This window comes from Epinephelus fuscoguttatus, linkage group LG6 (assembly GCF_011397635.1).
Source record: "Epinephelus fuscoguttatus linkage group LG6, E.fuscoguttatus.final_Chr_v1".
Lineage (NCBI taxonomy): Eukaryota > Metazoa > Chordata > Actinopteri > Perciformes > Serranidae > Epinephelus > Epinephelus fuscoguttatus.
The window spans coordinates 9,680,435-9,704,569 of NC_064757.1; the positions used below are offsets into that span (position 1 = coordinate 9,680,435).

General features: G+C 39.7%; 1 protein-coding gene across 1 annotated transcript in view; it reads left to right on the plus strand.

The window, feature by feature from the left end:
• Nucleotides 1-24,135, plus strand: part of tacr1a (tachykinin receptor 1a) — an 80,281-nt gene that overhangs the window by 16,611 nt on the left and 39,535 nt on the right. Inside the window, exon 2 of the mRNA XM_049578360.1 lies at nt 13,755-13,949. Within this exon, the coding sequence (XP_049434317.1) occupies nt 13,755-13,949 (195 nt within the window). The remainder of the gene's footprint in view (nt 1-13,754; nt 13,950-24,135) is intronic.

Consider the following 24,135-nt stretch of genomic DNA (forward strand, 5'->3'; position numbering starts at 1 on the left):
CACACTGACCCTGAAAAGCACATCATTTAAGTTTTGTCAGGATTTAGTACAAGTCTCAACTTACAAAGATTCCTCTGAACAACATTAAAAGCAGACTGCAGCTCCTTAATCACACTCACTAAAATGGGCAGAAGTATAGATAATAGTGCCGTCCACATAAAAATAAAATTTTATATTGACAATATTGCAATACAAATTAATGATATAAATTGCAAATAAAATATGGACCATGGAGGGATACCATTTTGTATATTCAAAAAGCTAGAAATACATCATCATCTTGGACACCTTGCGTTCTACCACTCAAGTAGTTTTTAAGGGCTGAACAGTTTAAGGACAGCCCTAAATTAACCAGTCTCTGTAACAAAACAGCTTGGTCAACTGCCTCAAAAGCTTTAGAAATGTCTAAGAATAGTGCAGCACAGTATTCATTCGAGTCAGTTGCACTTATGATGTCATTTAAAACCTCACTGTAGCAGTGAACGGCTTGACTGCAATTGTAAAAACAAATGCTCTTGTCTCCGAAATGCACTCTGGGAAACACCTTAGTGTAATGTACAGTGCTTTGTGCACAGCTTGTCAGTGTCTGACTGATGATAAAGTGCAAGTGAGCTCCCGGGTGGATTGTTCCTTTAAGGGCACTTCAGTAGGAGTTGTTTAGAGAAAAAAGAGTGTTACTCATTCACAACCTGCCAGCTTTGTGACCACTCGCCTGCCTCTTTGACTTCGAAGCTACTACATGCTGCCTTTCACATGGCCGAGGACCTAATACAGTAACAAATGCGAGAGTGATTGAAAGAGACTGGACGTCAGCTGAACTTTCACAGAGCTGGACCTATTATATTCACCTGCTGTGGCTGAAGCACACAGCCAGCTTGTCCAAGACAGACCTGGTCACGACAGCAGGTGACTTGGCGCACAGCGTATCAACACCATCATCTTACCCTGGCCTCCTCTACAGCTCTCTCACCTCTCTCCTTCAATTTCCACTTTCTCTACTTCCTCCCCCGTCTTTTGTCCCCAGAGGGATCATTTTGGGAAGTTATTCTGCTCAGTGCCCACCCTTCTCTTTCTGGCTCTCTGTGCATGAAAAGTGGGAACAATGTGTTTTTCCTCCACAAAAGGACTAGGTGACATGACTAGAAACAGGCGTGACATAGATATCAAAAAGAAGACGATGTCAGTGGGTGCATGAATTAACCTCAACTCTAGCTGGCATCAGTTTCCAAATTATACCATTTACATACCTACTGTGAGTGACATTTTCCTTTGTAGATTTTTTTTTCCTAATTGAACCCTGAATTCACAAACCATGAGCACAAATATTTCATTTTATTGTAACTACACATGGATCTGTGGTCTTTATGGTTTGGTTATTTGTTTATTTATAGGGGACAGTGCACGTTAACACTGACATTTAACTATTAAATGTGTTGGGTTAGCTCAACTGCTAATTTTCACCAGTAGTACAGACACAATAAAAAAATTAAGTTATTGGGTAGAGAACTTCAAGAAAAAAGGAGATAAAAGATATGGTGTTTGAAAAGAACTGAACAAAAATTGAAATGCAACACTTTCGTTTTCCCCATTTTTCACAGGCTTAAGTTAAAGATTTAAAACTTTTTTTTTTTTATCACAAAAGATTTATTTCTAGCACACATTGATCTTAAACTTGTTAAAATTCATGTCAGTGAGTACTTCTTTTCCAAGACGGTACATCCACCTCACAGGTGTGGAATATCAAGCTGATTAAACGGCATCATTACTACACAGGTGTGCCTTGGAATGGTCACAATAAAAGTCCACACAACACAATGCCACAGATGGCAAGTTTTGAGGGAGTGTGCCATTGGCATGCTGACTGCAGAAATGTCTACCAGAGCTGTTGCCTATGAACTGAATGTTCATTTCACTATCATAAACTGTCTTCAGTGTTGTTTCTGTGAATTTGGCAGGACATCCAATCATCCTCACAACCGCACATAGTGTGTAACTATGTCAGCCCAGGACCTCCACATCCAGTGTCTTTACTTGCAAGATTGACTGAGATCAGCCACCCAGACAGCTGATGCAACAATACGTTTGCAAAACTGAGGATTTTCTGCACAAATCATCAGAAACTGTGTCAGGAAAGTTCATCTGCATGCTTGTCATCCTTACCAAGGTCTTGACTTGACAGCAGTTAGTCATTGTAAATGACTTGAGTGTGCAAATGCTCAACTTTGAGTGCGACTGGCACTTTGGAGAAGTGTTCTCTTCACAGATGAATACTGGTTTACGTTGTACTAGGCAGATGGTAACGTGCAGGCAAGTGGTTTGCTAATGCCAGAATAAGAGTGCTCCATGGTGGTGGTGGGGTTATGGTATGGGCTGGCATGAGCAATGGACAACCAACTCATGTGCATTTTATTGATGGCAGCTCTAATGTAAAGACATACTGTGATGAGATCCTAAGGTGATTGTCATGTCATTCATTCGCATTAATTTGCATTTCTGGAGTGCTCGTCATGTGAAACCCTAATAATTGCATTTGTAAAGATAATGTTGTACATGTTAGAGTGTCCTTTTATTATGACTATCCCAAGGTACGCCTGTGTAGTAATGAAGCTGTTTAATCAGTATCTGGTGCATTAAAAAAAGTCTTAGCCTTTTATCTTAAACTTGTGAAAAATGGAAGCAAACACCAAAGTGTTTGTTTATATTTAGGTTGAGTTTAAGTGAACATGTAGGAGGCAGGTGGACTTTAAAGTGACATACATCCAACATTGTCTCAACATGTTAAAAGACAGACAAAAATATGATGGAAAATAAAAATGTAGCAAGACTAGAAGTCTATGCAAGCAGCTCTGTGATGCTCCATAGCTGTCCTTTGAGCTAAATGCCAGCATCAATATGTTAACATGCTCACAATGACTTTGTTACCCTGCTGATGTTCCAGTAAGCAGGTGCAACGTTCACCATGTTTATCATCCTATTCAGCATGTTAGCGTGCTATGTCCTCTAATTTATGCTGTGCTCCATTTACCTCGGAAGTCAGAAGCAAGAGTTGGGAATGACATCACGCCCAATTTCACCAGTATATATAACAAGTTGGAAAACCATTATTTGGCAGTGGAGTTTGCTCTGGCCAGGTTAGGATATCAATGCATTATGTGGTATTTTTGTGCATACAAACACTGTGGCAACATGTCCAAAGAAAGTCCTGTGTGTTTGACTGATTTAAAGGCGCTATGTGTAACAATTTCAGTTGTTCTTTGAAACACACAAATTTTGCAGTCAAAAGTGTGTCCGCACATGTGTATTTACCTCCATCAGTGTATCTAAGTATGTCCGTAAGCTCTGAAATTCTCATTTACATATACATTGCGACCGGTGTCTCATCATGTATGTGCGCCATCTTGAAAATACAGGTACGTACAGGGACATACTTGAGAAATATGGAATTGCCTTTCGCGTTTTCACTTGTCGGTTTCCGGTTTCCGCCTGCAGGTAGAGTGACGAAAAGCAGCAGCAAGCAGGCTATAGTCACAAGTGCCGGTGCATTTGAAAAAACGCAAAAAGGCAACGTGACCGGCGATTTCAAAAAAGGAGGGTCAACATCAGGGTAGCCTTTCCCAGGTGGAGAGAGCTGCTGAAGGAGAATCACAGCTAACAGCGGCTAACAGCTGTTAGCGACCAGCGCTGCTAACAGCGCCACTAACAGCTGTTTGCTGCTGTTAGCGGCGCCGGTTGCTAACAGCTGTTAGTGATGCAGTGATGCAAGGAGAGGAATGAGGTGTGTGAGGTTGAGCCACTTGTCAGTTGTCAAAAGACAAGACGTGATCGGTTTGTTCCAATTTACATCCGCCCCAACAGTCCTACGTTGTAAACACAGCCAGCATGGTGGGGAGGGGGTTTGTCAACTCGCGTCGCGTGTGTCTGTGTAGGAGCCTGAATGAATACTCCATGAAGTATGGGATGACATGGTTTCATCAATGTTATCACAGTATTTTGGTACACAGCAGCACAGCTTGTTGCAATACGCGTTTGAAACAGTGAGGTGCTAGAGTGCGCTATCCGTTTGAATGCAATATACGATCTCAACACTAGATGGGAGAAATTCCTATACAGTGCCTGTTTAATGGAACACAGATAAGACAGAAGTGCTAATAAACAGCATATTAATCTACAACTGCTTTCACTACTATTGATACGTGGAACAGCCATCTTGGATTTTGAGGTCAGAGTTGGTGAGGTACTCCTGACTTTTCATTCATTCATTTTCAGGGTCGCCAGACTATCGCAGGGCTAATATATAGAGACAGACAACCATACTTACATTCACACCTACAGGCAATTTAGAGTCACCAGTTAACCTGCATGTCTTTGGACTGTGGGAGTGGGAGTACCCAGAGAGAACTCACACTGACATGCAAACTCTGTACAGTTCCACCCTGGGAACCCTCTTGCTGTGAGGTGACAAAGCTAACCACTGCACCACCATGACCTTCCGAGTACAAAATCTGACTATAAGAGGCATTCTAGATGACATTTCCGACTGGGAACTCATAAATTCAATCTTCCCAGTACAGACAGAATGCACCATAACACTAAACACAAGTACAGCTAAGAATGATGTTGATAGTTGTTGGGAATTTCTTTCAAAACAATAAATGTGAACATCTTGGTGGTGTCAGGGGATCACCAAAGTTAGTAGGATCCAGATAACATGGATGGATTGTACATGTGATGCAGCTTCTGTTGGTTTACTCTGAGCTGTACAGGCAGCAGTCCCACACTTCTAAATTTATCACTGCCAGCATGAGATGAAGGACGAGCATTTTGTAAATACTGAATAATTTTGCATGATACGCATTTTGTTCCTAAATTTAGAAGCCACTGCACCAACAGAAACTCATGTTCACTGTCACTCTAAGATGATATTCTAGCCATTAGCAGAGACACGTTGACACAAGAGTGACTAGTCCAGTTTGATTCGTAAATATGTAACACGTGTCTGAGATACAATTTCAGTTTCAGTTTTTCCTGATCTCAACATTTTATGTCACAGGAGGATGGAATTTGTGTTTCACAGATATGTAGTTGTTTCTGTCCCTCCTATTTTAAGGCTATATGTGTTTGTATGTCCTGGTCAGGTCACTGCGCACACAGCACATTTTGCATCAGGATTTCTTGCCCTAAGTGAGCAGGAACACATCCACTATTATTTTGACTGTGAAAGACAGTGCCAGTGCTTCTACAAATCCACATCCATCAGAGTCAGTGTCACACATTTAGATAATTTTGAACAGCTGCCTCAGAGCCATGTCACCTCTGAGTGAATAAACAACACTCCAATCAACACTTGTCATCTCCTGTCACAGAAAAAATCCGCTCACATTAGAGCTTGAAAAATGGCTTTGAGGCTGGTAGTGCCCTGCTTAAGGGCACAACGTCGACTGGTGCATGTTTTATTATGGATGTGATGTTATCTTTCATTTGGTGCTCTTGACTGTTTTAATTATTTATGAAAATTAATTCAGCGACAGTTTAAGTACAGTGACCCTGTAAGCTTAATGCACCGCAGCTTAGCAACATATGTAAAGAGACAAAACACAAGCAAATAAAAAAGTTCACAGAGAAAAACAGCTAAATACAAAAAAACACAATAAATACAGAAATGCTGCAGGTAGCACAGAGGATAACAAACTTTTTCCAGGGTTCCTACAGCTTAAGACAGGTTAGATTTAAGACTTTAAAGCTTTTTTAATGCCACACACAAAACAAATCTAAGACCAATTTAACATCCTAACAGCATTACTTAGGATATGGGACATTTTTGCCCAAATGGCTATTGCAACATAAATAATGGTTATTTTTGGTCCAGTGCGGTGTAGACATTCACCCAAATGTTGTTCAGAGATCTGTTGCATCAGAGATGGGGATGGAGGCGTGTTCAAGATGAGGGTAGAACAGAACTAGGAAATAAGTGGCATTTGTTGTCATGTTTTCTTGGCGGTTTTGTGTTGCTATCTGTGTATATGGGATTCAACTGCCTTGATTCACATCATACCGAGTTTGAAGAACTTTTTGCATAAAAAACACTGAGCGTTATATGCATTGCTTTATACTGGTTTCAGTCAACATTAGCAAAGGCATGCAATCACAAGTGGTTCCCACCGCCAAATCAAACAGGATCAGATTAATCTGAGCAAAGTCCCCAACAAAAGTGCATGTCAGGCATCGTGGACAGGAGGTTCCAGACACAAAAGTGGCTTTACAATGCAACATTAGAAAAAACAATTCATAAAATTCTACTTATCATGTCAGAGCATTCTTACGATTAATTCACAACATTTTATTATCAATAAGGTGTTATTTTAGATTATGCATTTTTAGACTAAACCTGGTTTCCGGGGAAAAGTGATGTGCACATCCAAAATATCTGGAAGAAGTTTACTGCCATAGTTCTAACTTTCTAAGTGCAAAATTCAGTATATTCATAATATTGCAGATACTTAGGTTTAACCTGCTTTAATTACTACTTATAGTAGTATTTGTCTATTACTATTATATTTATCTATTTATGTATTTATTTCTTTATTTATTTATTTTATATTATTTAATAAGAAATAAAATAAAATAATGAAAAAATAATAATTCTACCCTTAGCACCCCAAATTCTTTTGTAACTCTTTTCTGTTTGCTTTTTTTGTATTTGCAGGGTGTTTCTGCATATGGTTGATTTTGTCACTTTGCAGCACTTTTACTAAATGCAGGGGATCGGATTTTCGAGATTATGCCTACCTCAACAAGCAAGCTCATCTTCTACCTCAGTGGACACACACTGCTTACCAAGAGCATTTCTCTGTGCACACACCACATAGGCTAAGAACACTCAACCAGGGAAAAGGTGATGCTATGGTGTGCGGCTGGATATTGGTTTTGCACAGGACCCAGGAGGTGTCTGCTGGTTAGTGATGAGACCGAGGTGGCTGAAGGAGTTATATGTATGCATGTGGACAGTAATGAAAACAACAGTGACAATCCTTCAAATTACCCACCACCCAACACACACATATGCATATGCACACACACATACATGCGCACACACACACACACACACACACACACACACACACACACACACACACACACCGCAGGCTCTGCCACTTTCACCCAGCTTATCTCTGATGGGAGGGTTGTCTCTTTTTCTTTTTTTTATGTAACCTTCTGCAAAACAACAACAACAACCCCCTGAGAGGCCAATAATCTAGAGGAAGCAAATTCATGATCAAATTTCCACAGCCTATTTTCAAATGCAATTTGGAAAAAGGACAAAAAATCACTGGCAGGCTTGAAGGCAGGCAATTTCACCTGTCGCTTTCACTGCTTCCCTCTTAATCACTTCCGTTTCTTCAGGAAAACAGCGTAGCAGCCTCATGTTGTTTATATCGAACTGTTGCATTGCCATGGCAGTTTAGGTGCTATTTGTGGATAATTGGAGGTGTATGTCATCCATGCTATCCAGCACTGGCTGCCCATGCTGCCTGCCACCTATTGAAAAGGTATCCTATTGAGAGGAATGTGATTTTGCTCACAGACAGATATTTGGAAAGCAAAGTCTCAAAGGTGTGCTTTCCAAGATTTGAAATGAAAGGGAGTGAGAGCAGAGGTCTCTTTTGACAAATCAATAAAAGTGAAAGACCTCTGCACTGTAGCAGTGGTTGTTGGGCCTTTTTTTTAGGTAAATAAAGAGTGTTCATGTTGCGATATGCTGGAGGTGCTGGAGTTCAGATCATTCTGTATTTAGTGGAAAAAGAATTAAACTGAACTGAGACACTAAAACTGAAACATATTTAAATTAGATGAAAAGTGACCTCGTGTGTAAAAGTGTGCATGCAGCGGATGGTTACAAAGCTCCTTTGTAGATTGATTTTCTCACTGCTGCCCTGAGGGAGCTTGAATTTATGACTTTCCATTTGTCTTCCATAAATTCCACTCTTAATGGGCAGAGTACCATATAATGCCATGAATGTTTAAAGTAAGACATGAAATATACTCTGAAGTATTCATGTTGAATGACTCCCTTGATATTGCCTGACCAACTCTGTCTCCTATAAATTAACTTCTTTTACATCTTTGATAAATCAATAACAACATTCAGCTCTAGTGCAGGAGAAAGTGACAGTCCAGCCCAGTTGGCAAAAGAAGATGTTGGCAATTTGAGTTTCTGCAAACCATGAACACTTTACATTTGCATGATTCATGCACATCAAATCAAAGTGATGTAACTTTGTCATCAAAAAGTGGAGGGGATGAGTGATGGCGTTACACCCTGGCGAGATGCCTGCCAAGCTACAGACCACTGTTTGAGACCAACACATCACAAAATCAGAGTATTTTTTGTGAGTCATTGCTATGTTTTCAGTGGCTGTTTAGGCACCAAACATGGGTGTTTTATGGTGACCCATCACTGTGCCTAAATCTAACCACACATTAACCACAGTATTGCTTAAATGTTATTCAGAACATCTACTAAATAATACCATGCAAATGTAATGTACCAGTGGTTTGCAAAATGTACCACACCAACGTTTTTCTGGCAGTTTGGTTGCATAGTCATACAGTGCAGCAATGGTGGTGAAAAGCATTTGCTTTCAACCCTGTTGGCTCTAATGTGTGTCCTGTACTCTGGCTGATGCTCCTCTCATAGAGGTCTTCATGGGTCCACTTACTGCTTAGAAAGGGAACCAAGGACCAGATCCAAATTACATTCTGATCAGGTAGGATGTCAAATGGATCCAACAGCATTCAATATCAGACCTGATGACATTGTACGTTGTAATCACTGAAGGAGAAAATGCTTTAGGGAATGAACTTGATATCTCAAGAACACCTCGAGGGAATGTCTGTCAAATTCTGCAGAAACATCTACTTGGACTCAGCGATGAACTGATAAGGTACTGAAGGTAATTCTGACTTCACGTCCATCCCATTCTTATTCACATAACATCTCCAGAAGGCCTTGAGGAAGATTCCTCAAATTTGGCACAAATATCCACCTGGACTGAACTGAACCGATTAGAATTTGGTGGCTGAGGGTAAAAGGTCAAGGTCACTGTGGCCTCACAAATCATGTTTTCTAGCCATGACTCAAGAATTCGGATGCCAATTATGACAAATCATCACACAAATGTCTAACAGGATAAAATGATGAAGGGAGGACATTTTATATCCAAAAGGCCAAAGGTTCTTTTCGGGGAGACATTTGGTCAGATACTGAATTGGTGACACTAATTTTTGGTGTCCAGCTTAAAATTTTGCAGATTGTATAGCTCTTCTGTTCTGACAGGTTGAAGATGTGTATGAAGCATCCACACTTTAGAATATGTAGCTTCTTGGCAGCAAAATGCAGATTTGAAGCATTGTCTGCTGTCATAGCTACATATGATTCTGGACAGATAAAGGTGTAAACTGTAACTGCAACTTAACTGGTCTGCAGAGGCATACAACTGGGAGGTGGTAATTCTGGCTTCTATTATTTCTGTAAATTGGTCCTTGAAACATAACAAATTGTTTTCAGATTAGTTTCAATGACTTAACTTTAATTCTTAAGACATTATTATATTTTTGCTTTTTTCAGTGTGACTGCATGTTAATTGTAATTATATCATGCTGGTGTTGGTTTTAACAAGTCTGTTTCAGATCAGGTCCAACATTTTGGATCTGATAAAACAGTTAATTGTAGTTTTTACGCTTTGGTTATCTTCACAGAGTAAATAAAGAAAACATAACATGCTAATTAGTAAGATTTAGATTTGCTGCTGGGCACATTATGTTTCCTTTGGACAGAGACCATTTCCCCAATGTCAGTCTATATGCTAAGCTAGGCTAACCGACTGCTGGCTGTGGCTACATATTCACAGTATGAAAATGGTATCCATTTTGGATTCAGTCGGTACTGGATTCAGATTTGATCATTCCTATCAAATCCCAACCCAAACATATTTTGCTGGTGCAAAGCAGTGAACATCTCTTAGTAATAGGACAGTTTTGCACTTCCTCAAGCATCAGCGTTCCTGTGTTCCTTTTCTGAAACATATCTCTTTAAACCCATTTCAAACCCACACAAACAGTCTAGATTCTTTAATTTTTCTTGATAAACTTTAGTCTTCAGTCATGGCAGATTGAAAGCCTATTATAATGACTGAACCTTTACTGTTGTCTGCTCTGGTGTAGAGGATACACTAAATCTGAGCCCAGTGCTTGCATGCATGCCAGCAGGGGTGATGATGATTTGGTCTATGAAGCAAGCAAAGCACGGTCCTCTGCAGGTGTGTGTTTGATTCTGACATCAACAGCCCAACTGTGACTCACCTACTAGAAGAAAAGCCACATGGCTGCCAGCGCTGTTTGAAGCGGAGCCAAAGTAAAGCCAAGGCTGTGCTCTCCAATTTTCAGCAGACTGCTGGGAGTGTTTGATTTCAAAGGCCTCCTCTTGTCTCTGATATAATTAGAGGGAGAACGTCCATTTAGCAGATTCATTTGGGTTATTAGCAGCATTAAGCCTTTAATTAGACCTCTATGGCTCAGGATGACATTTCACTGAAGAGTTTTGCTTTAAGGGAAGCCAACAAAAATATTAACACTGTTTTGACTGCAGTATACAGTACATGTTTTCAGACTGTATACAGTCGAGCATGACAGTATGTAAGTTCAGTGCTTTTTATATACATATATAGAAATGGAAAATGTGTCCGTAAGAAATGATGTTAAATCAGACAGTACTTTACTGGATATATAGCTTCCAGGTTATTGTGTAATTAGGAAGAACAAATAATGTTTAAAGAATTTAAATGAAAGCAAATCAATACAGACAAATTTCTGTTAAACTTAAATAAAAAAGTCTGCTGTGAGCAACAAAGGCACTTAGGTGAAGTACTGCATTTTCTCCTCACACCCTGAAGTATTGTATTATTACTGAGGAAATGGATTCAACTAGCCAAAGTGTTTTAAATCCATTTCCTGATCAGACTCTGCATTAATGGTGTACAAGATCATTTTAAGTTATTCATGCCTTGGGTCGCCTCTCTGATTAGGAGCCTGATTATGACATTGTGATATGATTACTTGAACACCGATGGGAATCATTTGATCATAGATACAGTCTACTTCATAGCACACACTCTTTGTAATATAAATGTGTTGGTTTATCTCACATTTATCTAAATAATCAATTTTTCACTCCCCTATGACTTTTGGAAAACCAAAGCTTACCATGTTGTCTGAGCTGTAAACTTAAAAAAACAAGCCTCCTTTTAAATGTTTCTGATGCACGGGTGAGTGTGTGTGAATTCTCATATCCTGCAGGTTGTGTTTGAGTGTGAAGTTTGAGTCACACTGCAGGGCTCTATTTTCAGTTTCTGAGTCTTACACAAATGATCACTGTTTACACTTTGCCTACATCAAGGACCAAAATAACTTGTGATCGCACACTGAACAATAAATCCTCCATATATACAACGTGTTATTCTCTCCTCCAGTCTGCCTTTAAGTGAACAATCAAACACACTAACACAAATCAGATTTATTTGGTTAGAGATGATTTATAATGTGTACTTTTGGCTTGTAGATTAATATTTCAATATAATGGATTTGTGAGCAGTCCAAGTGTGATCTGGCAACAGTTCCCTCAAAGCTACAGTTACTGTAACAGATTGGAGTCATATTTTTCAAATCAGATGATATATATCAGATGATGATAATATCTGTGTGAATTTAACATTGTCTACTGTAAAGTGAGTAAGCCAATGACCACCATAAGGAAAAAAATACACTCAAGAAAACAAATTCTGTCTCTCTGAACAACATTAATTAATGCTATATTTAGACCTACTACTTCAAAGACTGTTCTCATGTACAATGCAGTGAGAAATCATTTAAACAATCACACAATTTGTTGTGTTGGCTTTGTACTGAAACTGTGACAATATGGTTAAACTGTCGGCTGGGGGTGTTGACATCCATGTCAGAGAAAAGTCCTTCTTATTCATTATCTCTGCATTTTAGGGGACACGAGGTTAATCATCAAGTTTTAATGAATTTGAATAAGACATCACATTAAATATTTGGTGTCAAATCCCTTGCAGTCAGTGAGGACCTGAGGGCTCTGAGTCACAGACATGAGCAGACCCTTGGTATCTTCACTGTTTGTTTTGCCAGACCTGCACTGCAGACAGCCAAACGGCATGCTTGTTTTCATAGGATTTTGATTTTAGTCTGGTCTTCAACAGGTAGAGACGACTGACATGATCAATCACTGCAGCCATTGCCTTGCTGCATCATCTTAAATTTGTTCACCAAATATGGATGTAAGCACCATAAAGCTAAAAGTCATCACTTTAAGCTTAAATGGTCAATGCCAAATATTGCCATAATACCATCACATATAGTAAGTCAACATTTGTTAGATGAGAGGATCAATATCACTTTCATGCCTGTGCAACGAATATAATGCAACTAGAATCAGCCATTTAGATTAGCTTAGCTCAAGACAAAAAATGAGGGAAACAGCTAGCATGGCTTTGTTGAAGAGTAACAAAATCTACAAGCATCTCTTAAGCTCAACAATTTCTTAGACTATATTTCATTTGTTAAAGACACACAAAAACAAGACCATGATATAACACTACCACCAGCAGCCAATTAGATCAGCTTAGCATAGAATAAAGACAGGAAACAGGGGGAAACAGCTAGCCTGGCTCTGTTGAAAGGTAACAAAATCTAGTAGTGCCTCTAAAGCTCAACAATTTACATGTCATGTCTAGTTTGTTTAAACAGGAGCATAAAATGGACTCTTCCTTGGTCGGGTGCATTGTATCTCTGGGGAGAGCCAGGCTAGATGTTTCCCTGTCTCTAGTCTTTATGTTACGCTAAGCTAACCAGCTGCTGGCTGTAGCTTCATGCATGATAAAGTTTTTAAGCCTCCACACCGTTGATAGCCTTGGCTGGAGGCATTATGTTTTTGGGTTGTCCGTCCGTATGTAGGTCTGTACCTGCCCCATCCTTGTGAACAAGATATCTCAAGAACGCCTCAAGGGAATTTTCTCAAATTTGACACAAAGGTCCACTTGGACTCAGCAATAAACTGATACGTTTTTGTTGGTCATAGGTCAAGGTCACTGTGACCTTGTCTATCTCATTCTCATGAACACGATAAATAAAGAACACTTAAAGGGAATTTCTGTCAGTTTGACACAAAGGTCCACTTGGACTCAACAATGAACTGATTGGATTTTGGTGGTCAAAGGTCAACATCAGTGTGATCCTGCATCTGTCTCATTCTCATGAACACGATATCTCAAGAACACCCTGAGCGAACTGCTTCAAATTTGGCACAAACGTCAACTTGGACTGAAGAATAAACTGATTAGAATTCTGTGGCCAAACGTCATAGGTCAAGGTTAGTGTGACCTCATACGCTAGTTATGACAAAACTTTACACAAATGTCTAATAGGATAAAATAATGAAGTGATGACATTTTGTGTCCAGAAGGTCAAAATTAATTCCAAACATTTTCATTGGTATGAAGTCAGCCTACTGCTTACCATGGCAAGCAGTGAAGTGCTAATAAACCATAGAGCAAAAGGTGATCATACAAACTGCAGTACAACAAAGGTGGTGTGACTAATATGCAACTTCTACCTAGGTCTGGAATCAGTACTCAGCTGTTGTTTATTATTATCATATCTTCTCCCCTTTGCCCCTGCAGGTACATGGCCATCATCCACCCTCTGCAACAGCGCATGTCGTCCACAGAGACCAAGGTGGTGGTGGGAGTGATCTGGGTGCTGGCTCTCCTCCTGGCCTTCCCTCAGTACTACTTCTCCAACACGGACCAGCTTCCCGGCCGGGTAGTGTGCTACATCGACTGGCCCGAATACGCTGTGTGTGACTTCAAAAAGATGTGAGTCTCTCTGTGGAACAGCTATTCAAACAGTCAACAAGCCCCGTTAATTACTTTTGAATTGACAGCAAATGTGGGAGGATGTTGTTTGTATCAAGTGTAAATGAGAGAGCATAGCGAAAAAGCACGGAAGCTTTTTGTGCTTTGTAGTGAATAAATTGAAGCCACATCATAGGGGATTTGTGTTCTCCCTCAACTGAAAGGCAAACAAATCGAGCTGGATGGGAGAAAAGAACAGTTAGATTTGATTGAAGCATTACTCCACCATTCATTTTCGATTTGTAATTCCACTATTACAACTACTAAGCTAAAAGAGAACAGTTTACCAGGTGCTTTACAGAGCAAAACATTTCAAGATATAAAACTAGGACAATACACAACTGAAAAAACAGGAACAGAGAATAGGTTTTGAAAAATCGGTTTTAAAATCTATTTTAAAGAATGAAAACAGTATTTGCAGGTTCAAGCACACATCTTCAAAAACAATTTTAGTTTTCAGCTTTTTATCAGACATGCCTAAATTTGAAGTCTGAGTACAACTTTCAGTTGCTAAAAGTGGATTAACCACATAACCACATGTCTATTCAATTCTTACTCAGTGCCCTAGTTTAAAGCTGAGAGCCATGATTCCCAAAGTTCAGCTTTTCACACTCATGTTAGCTCACAGGCACGTGTCCATGGCTTTCATCAGTACCATGGAGTCCATAAAGGGTGCTAGGGTGTCACTTGCAATTCCAATTGTGAAATGCATATTTTAATGAAAAAAATTTTTTTTTATTATTATTTCACATAAATCATGCATACAGAAAGGGCTTATTTTTCTAATGGTGGTAATTGGTTGACACCACTTGCAAAGTAACTGGATCTGGGGCGGTACATTTTATGTTCTCTGTGCAGTTGAGTGGCTTTGGGATGGATTATGTAAAAAATAACTTGGGTAGGTTGACAAAATTTTAGCCTGGTTTATCATAGTACAGACATTTTTCTTATTCAAAAATGTTTTGTTTTTTTTTCAATATTCATATCATTGGCTAATAGTGATGTTTTTAAAGCTACCTGGCAACACTTAAGTAACTAGAGGGCTATTTGACCAGAGGTGCGCCTGTCGGTTTATAGCTGGTCAGACCAGCTAGTAGTCAGTTCAACAATGGCTAATATACAGTAGATGAACAATTATTTGCTGAAAACAGAACTGATTGACTGCTCAAAACTGGAGGACATTATCACAAAAGCTCACAGTGAAAAATTGGACAGGACCAGCCAAAGAAAAGTAAAAAAAGATTAAGAAAGCAAAACTCAAATGGAAAACCCAATGAAATTCAAACACTGCTAGCCAGCTTAGCGACAGCTATAGGGTTGGCATCACTTAGCAGTAAAAGAGCTGTACATTCATATATTATTGACTGTGTCATATGATTTTGCATTAAGTGGCCACAATGAGAGCTGTTACATGGCGAACCCTGGGATTTTTAATGGACTGGTGGTGTTTGCAACTGAATTAGACGATGTGCTTGGTTGTATGCTGGCGATTGAGATTGAGCACATAGCAGAGGAGATCAAAAACGTGAACTCTTCAGCCATTCAGGAAGAAACTATTGATGTGTCGCAACAGTTTCAGTTAGTGCTTGTCCTGTGTCACATACACAGTGCCCATCAGGTTCAGGAGCACCTTTACAGCTTCACTCTCATATACCATCATGACAGCTCCCCAGAAGTGAAGCAAAAACATTTCAATCATCCCCTGGTGACTGGCTTAAGTATAGGTCATAAAGCGCACCCTCTTTATGTTAGCAAATGGAACATGGGCCAAACAAAAAAATCAAAGTACATGTCAACTGAATTTACAAGGTTAAATTCTGTCTTTCTGATAACTTTTAATTAGTTATTTGATACTACAAAAGAGGATTTGATGTCATGACAGACAGCTAAGTGGGATAAAAAAATCAAACCAAAGGCATGCACATCTCACCGTGGGAGGGCAGGTGCTGAGTCGATAGTTGTAGATGAAAGAAGGGTAAATGACTTGCAACACTGCAGGACTCTTTGCAGAAAAACATAATTTATTGCACCGTGACATACGTTTCGAGCTGTGTGGTCTTCGTCAGACAAACAAATACTGTGAGAGGCCATCTTAAATATAGCTAATCACATGTTGCAATTACGGTCACATGACAAGCAGCTGCAGTGATTACATGACACAGATCTGATGTGTTGATTTTGGTAGCTACCTGTATTTTGATTTATGCACCTTTTTATAGAGGCGCCTTGAGATGACACCCACCGTTTATGACGGCTTCTCTGGCCCGATACATAGCTTGGGCTATGTTGTCTTTAGAGTATGCCCTCTATTTAGATCTTTATATATTTGTATATTGTTATCATTAGTATTGTATATTTGGCTTGAGCCCATGTTTTGAATCACATTTCAGATGTGTGGATATATCATGTACTGTGCTCGCTTTCAGATGGGTGTTATGACATATTTTACACTTACATATGTTTATACATGACTTAAGTGACTTCAGACTTGACTCCAGACTCTCTGACCTGTGGACACCTTTGTGTGTGTCTGGATGTATTGCTCTTTTCATTTAAGGTAATCAACACATCAGATCTGTGTCATGTAATCACTGCAGCTGCTTGTCATGTGACCGTAATTGCAACATGTGATCAGCTATATTTAATTCTGCGAAGATCACTGCTGCGCAGACTCTGGCTCAAAATGACATCACTGGTGCAAGATGACGCCATCCATATCCAGAAAAGTTTGTCTTAATTTTTGTACAGTGGAAGGAAGTGGAGACAGTTTGTCCATCTTTATGAACAGTCTATGAAACACACTCTCAATGTAGAGACTGTTGCTACATCTTTTCTTGACTTGTTAGAAGAAATTTTGCCAGCAGAGGAGATATGACAAACTAATAGCCCAGACGTATGATGGCGGAGTGTGATGAGACAAGAATCCATTGGTGTGCGTGAGGCGATACCAGATGTGAATAATTTGCCCAGTATGGACATGTGCACCAATTAAATCTAGTCATACAGCAAGCAGCTCGCCAGATCCAAAGAGAGCGCTGTTTTGTTTTTCCACCAAACTGTGTTAATTTTTTAACTTTTTTCCTTACTCCCTCAAGAGGACAACTGGGCTGGACGATGTGGCACACTGCAGACTTCCAAAAGCAGCTCCAACTCGCTGTAACTTCCAGTCCAGGCTGTCAGTGATGTTCATGAAGACAGAGAAGATTTAATTAAGTGCTTTCTACAGTATGAATACTGGGCAGCCGCAGTTCGATGCGAATACTGAGCGAGAGCTGGATAGATTACTGCAATTCTTAGAAGACTGGGAATTTATCTTCTTCTTGGCTTTGTTTCACTCTGTTTCTGCCAGCTGCAGAAAATAGATATTGACATGGTGTACATCCCAGGTGTGCTGAAAACCTTTGTTGACAACATACAGTGTGTGTGAAGTATTTGTTCCAGTCTTGTGCAAAGAGAGCACACAGCATCCCTCACAGTAGCCTCCTCACTGTGAAGATGGCCTGACCTGGAAACCTATGGCCAGACTGCCACTGAGGTGTACAACATTGTTATGGCCCATATCAGGGAGCAATTTGGGTTCACAGGACATCTTCAAAGAGCCCCATTGTTGAAAGTGAGACTCAAAAAGCAGCTCCCACAGCTCTCAATTGCACAGCTGACGCATATCCAATGATAACCAAGGTGAAACTGCACACTGAGCTCTCTCTTATCTTCGACAGAGAGGAGTTCAGTGTCTATAGTGGAGTTCTACTCTACCTCATAGTGGAGAACAACCTCCAGCTAACCTTCTTAGAGACAATCCACCTCCTTCAAATTCAGATCACAACCCCCATGACAACATCGGAGGCTGAGAGAGGTTTCTCTGCCTTGAAAAGGATAAAAGCATTTCTCCGAACCTCTATGTCCAATAAACATATTAATACGCTCACTATTTTGTCAATTGAAAAGAGACTCTTAAAATGTATTCACAGTGTTTAGAACAAGGTCATAGACAGATTTGCATCCTTGAAACGATGACAGGCCAAGTTGAATTATGAGTGAGCTATATGCTATACGAAAAGAAACATGCTGATAGCTAAGAAAGAAAATGAACCTGTGAGAAAAACAATCAAACTGGATATTGACAATTACGATTGTTTTGTATGTGATAACACTGCACAGCAATTAGTTTTTGATGCTAATTTTTGTGTTCAATTCAATGATGTGCTGTTGCCATAGACTGTCTAAGGTAATGGACATAGCCAGTATGATGTCACTCAATGGCTTGTGGACTCCTGTTTTGAAGCTGAGTTTGGACTTTCAGGCATCACTATCTTGTTTTTATTTTGGAGCAAGAAGTGCCCATAATGTGATGCGAGGGGGAGCTGTGGAGAAGGATCTGACTATAGAATCGTGATGCCTCATTGATGGCTGTTCTCTATTATGCAGTGACACTGCATTGTATTTTATCTTTAAATTGCCCAGATTTCCACGCGATCAAACAAATTGTGCAGGCCCTAATGACACAGATGCCCCAGATACTATGACTTTTTTATTCATGTAGTTACTATAACTATTATTATTATCATTATTATTACCACTATTATTATTATGTTTATTTTTTTACAACCTAATGATGCCTACATCATAGCAAATGACCTTATTTCTCGGTTTGGATTCATACATAGGCTAATTAAATGGTGCATTCTGTTTAAACTTTAATGACAATGTAAATGATAGAAAACTGGATTAAATGACAAATAGGCCTACATCTATAAAAAAAGAAAATAGCATCTAACAAATGCAAAAAAATTAACAGAAATAATAAACATGACTATTTACTAGTTTTGTTCTAAGATATATTGTAGTTCTCATTTTAACACTTGAATTTACGAACCAAATATGGTCATCTTAAATGGTAACATACTTTCCGACTGCTGTAGGCTTTTGTAAGTGGTGCAATGTAACTAAGTACTCTTACTTTACTCGAGTATTTCCATTTTCATACTTTATACTCCTAATCTACCATATTGCAGGCAAATATTGTACTTTTTTTGTCACTACATCTGTAGTTACTTTGCAGATTAACACAAGTAATTCAGATAATAAATGATGATGTATTATTATAGATTAAGCCACCTGGCAGTTTAGTGGGTGATCAAGATGAGCTTCACCTTGACCAGCTGTCACATTAAAGTGATGAATACATTAATCATGTTAATAATAATAAATTAATTATTTTCTAATAATATAATATTTGATTCTGAAACAAACCATTTGTATGATCAATACTTTCACTTTAGGGCACTTTCATATTTTGATGCTAATAGTTTTGTTCCTTTACTAATGTTACAGGTCATCTGGTTTCCCTGTTAACATGTGACAGCAGACGTTGTGGCGTAGTGGCTGTGGGTCAGGAGGTAGAGTGAGCCGTACACTAATTGACGTTTTGATTCCCAGCTCATCCAGTTTGCGTGTCCAAAAGAAAGATACTGAGCCCAAGAGTGTGAGTGTGTGTGCACGTGAATCATTAACTGAGTGGTAGCCTCGGCCGCCAGTGTATGAATGTGTGTGTGAGTGGGTGAAAGTGCTGTGAGAGGTCAGAGGACTAGAGAGGCACTATGCAAATAAAAATCCATTTACCATCGCCAAGATGACAGGAATGTCTGTAATGTTTGTGAATTCGGGGAACATTTTATGAAACTAAAAACATATGGTTATATTTTACCTGCAGCCCCTGGCGACCTCTGTCCTGCCAACAATGCTGACACTGCTGTCTTTGCCAGGGAACAGCGGGCAGGCAGGTGTCAGATCTGTGCAGACCACCGCAACAAAAACACTGACACATCAAAAACAGTATGATAATAACATCCAAAACATGACAAGATTCAGTGACATGAGAAATGCTTTCAAAATGGGCCATCTAATGTTTTGAAATACAAAAATGACCAAAAAAGTAAATAAAAATCAGAGCTGCTGCCTATTGGATTGTTACCATAGCCCCACCTAGTGGAAAACACCACGCTACTGTTTATTACTCTCATTGTTAATCATGCTGCATAAAAAATAAAAAACAAAAAACAAAAAGACAGTACTCAGGCAAACCTCTTGCCTCATATAACACCAGAGCAGAACCTAATCTGAAAAACCTAATGTGAACAGAGACCTACATGCCCACCTGGCCCGACGGTAGTTGTTTATCAACCCAAAACAGATTGAGGTCAGCCCCCTATGCACTATGCAACTTCGCTAAAAGCCCACTTTGCAATTTTGCCTTGATTCTATAAATGAAAGAGCCTGTTCAAGCATCCCCTTAGGTAGCTGAATACAGACCTGATTTTACATTGTTAGTCTTTTGAATTGCAGCAGATTTTGAGAGCTTAGCCAGAGGGCTGCACGGAATGCAAATTATTAAACTACAACGGACAGTCGGGGGATTTTACTCCCAAGGCAGAGAGTTTCTCTGATTCAGAGTCATGCAGGGTCAAAGTCTGATCTTCAGCTGTGTATTCAGTAGCTCAATTTCTCCCTAAGTTTACAGCATTATGATCTGCTTTGTGTTTGATTGTGGTTATTTTCCTTCATGCAGAAAACACCGTATTTCTGTGATTCGTTTTTTATATGCTCTCTCTAATGGGCCATTTAGAGGAAACATCTGAGAGAGCTAGCAGCTATCTAGTGCAGCGCAATAATAAGTTATATGTTTGTGTATTTTTTGTCTCAAAAGGGGGAACTTACGAGAAAGAATCCAGACATCATAGTTAGAGATCCCCTCCAGACATGTTGTAAATTAAAAATATAAAAATACACTATTTTGTGTTTTTTTTTCAACAAAGGTCAATCACCTCATTAAAAATATCTTAAAATTACACTATTCCTAAAAAAAAAAAATCCAGAATCTGCGAATATGCGAATATTGTTCATTCCAGTTTAACAACTTGACATTTTACTGTGAAGTCCATTCTCAGTGTTTGTGCACTTGAGGTTTCATGTTTCTGCAACACACTTAAGTCACATGCTGCATCATGTAGGGACCACTGGAACTCCATAGATAAATTCATCCATTTGTACGACTTAAACTGAATTTTTACTGTGAAATGTAAGCCACAACATGGACTAAGTTTCCCACAATCCTCGATTTTTCACAACTCCACTTGAGCTCCACCCGTGACCTTAGTGTCCACAGTGACCATAGGTTACTGTAGCCAATGACCTATGACGTCATCTTATCAACAACAACAACAAAAATAGGTCGCCCCGTTATTCTTTCTCTCTCCAAAGCAGCCGAGGTCGCCCAAGGAGCCGCAAAGCAGGTTACTGGCTGGAGCACAGCACCTTTGCCGGCTGCCCAGCCCCAAAAGCTAGGCTACATGAGTAAAGACATTTGGTCAATGAAAACATAACAGAACTACTAAATTGGCCTACATTAAACACTCACATGAAACAAGGGAGATTAGCATGCTAGGCGTTATATTAGCATGGATGTATTCGCCCCTAGTTTAAATAATTTTTTCTCATTATCAACTCACCAGGCAAACCAGCTACTCGGGACAGGGCTTCCCACGCCTGCTCCTTTTGATTTCGGTCCCTATATATAAACAGGCTCAAATCATAAAGGACTCAGTGTCCAGCAGTGATTAGCTTCTCTCTCATTTTGAAGTAGGAATGAATGTGTGGTAGGAATTAAAGTTTCCGAGGATGTTCTCTGGGTATCACACAAGTGATGGACATCAACTTTTCGATTCATTTGCAGCTGAAATGCATCATAGCTAATTTGCATAAAGTTCACGACCCCCCAACTTTCATCTGACACTCTGGTCGCCAAAACGCAGACACTTTGCAGCTTTTGCAGCGGTGGTCGCCAGTGCCCATTGAAAATGAATTGAATCGTCGCCTTTGCAGCTTTTGCAGCTCTTGGTGTGCACGTACAGTAACTCCTTCCACCAGATGGCTCTCCAAACTCCATCTTTTGCACCGCACTTTTTAATGGCACTAATGTGAGACCTTGCCTGTCCCTGATTAATTCAGCATGCACCGCTAAGAGTAAATTAGTTTAGCACTGCACAGATTGTGCTGGTTAACCTAACTTTACAATGAAACGAAGTAACAACGCAAGTTAGCACTGAGCTGCAGGGAGAACAAAAGGAGCAACCAGAATCGGAAAACAGCAAAGCAAAGACGGCACTGAAATCACAACCAGGTCTCACTCTGAAGCCAATCCGGCACATGGGCAGTGACTTCCAGCATCAGACACTGATTAAGAAACGTCGTCCTTTAACGTTGGTATGATATGCAGATAATCGCCATTAGAGTTTAATGGCATGACTGGGCATAACAGTACACGACCAAGCACAGGACTCTTTAAGTTTTTGTTTATGTACATGTAACGTTATTGATTTGGTTTAACACTATTCACTGAGCTGTGTTTTAGTGATCTCTTTGTAGTTTGGTTACTGGGTATTTGGCTTTGCCACACCACTGAGTTCATATTTACGTTAGTGATGCATCTCAGGCACAGGGTCTTGCACACAAACTAACCATCCTTTTTTCTAACCGAGCACCGTTACTCTACACAGATCACATGGATACACTGATCTGGTCTTAAACATACACACTGAGAGGAAACTCAGAGTTCCCACTCTACATGTTCTGTTTTCACACTCATACATGCAGAACATACGGAGGCACAAAAAAAAAAGTGCAGAAACATTCTTCCTGGCACACACCCAACTCGTGCTCACTCTGGCACACGCCCTCACTCTCATATACAAAACAAATGAATACTTTAGAATCTGTATGCTGATCCATGTAATATTGTACAACAGTGAATATGACTGACCTTTACTATCCAGAACTCCAAAAACCTCAGCCTTTACGAGCTATTGAGATGGTAATTATAGTTGTAGTTATTAATTTAATTATTCATCAGAGTTCCAAATTGATAGTTCAGTATTTTTTATCAAACTAAATTAATTAATTTGTTATCACTTTTCCTTTTCAAAGGGTGGTGCCCTGATTTAAAATGAATGCAAATTAAATTATATCATTCAATTTAGATACTGGTAGCAATTTAAAGGCTTTTTAAGCTGTTGCACCTACAACCACTACTGGCTCCCAACTAGTTGTGATTAACCAAAATCCTGCTCGCATGTACACATGTCGAACTGAAATTTAAGGTGAGCATAGAGAAACTTCCTTCCTTCAGCAGATGACCATAAAAACAAACTTGTAGTGTCATACTCTGCACATACATCGTTCTGCGCAGTGAAGCTCAAACATCCAGTTCAAGTAACAATAAGTGAAACACACTTTGACTGGAGGACGAGGCAGGTAAAACAGCAATTCGAAGAACTTCAGTATTATTAACCCACAGGCTGGTTGGAGCACTTTTTGCATATCATTTTAAACTCTGTGAGTGCCATAGAGGTTTGGCAAAAAGCTTGCCACCATTTGGATTAATGTTATGCAGAGGGTTGAAGATAGTCAGGACAAGCACTAAGAATAATTAACAGGCACAATGTGACCCTGGTCTGCCTGCGCAGTGACAGTCAGGGTTGACTAGTCACCTTTCCTCCACATATCATCTTTCTTTGAGCTGCTAAAATAGAACCAAAGGCCTCTCATATCATACCAGTGACTAAGCATTAATGTGAATCATTTTAACACTCTGTATTTATGCATTGCTTGGGCAGAGGAAATAGCAAAAGCTGTCATTGCTTCTGAAGCACACCAATTTCATCTCCCCTCACCCCGTGATCTACGATCAAAGAGAAGGCAAGGAAATGTATTGTTGTGCAAATGCTGGTGGTAATCTTGCCCTTGCACACATAGAAACCTTGCTGTGCAAAGCAAACTTCTGAAGCTGCTTTAAAACACAGGGTAAATGCAGCATGCCTGGAAGTGCTTTATTCACACTTTGCGCCACCCCAGTAACTCCAATTTCTTACATTTGTCTTTTTGTAATCCCGCAGGCATAACTAGCCGACACACACATTTGAAGGCACAAACACAGGTTCATTTTCACAAATGTGCACACAAGAGTAGTTCAGCGAACACAGGAAAACACCCACGCAATGACGCACATATGCAGGCACTCAGATACACAGCAACATGGCTCCAATCACAGCTCTGCTGATGGCAACCTCTCAGCTCATCAGCAACAGTGTTT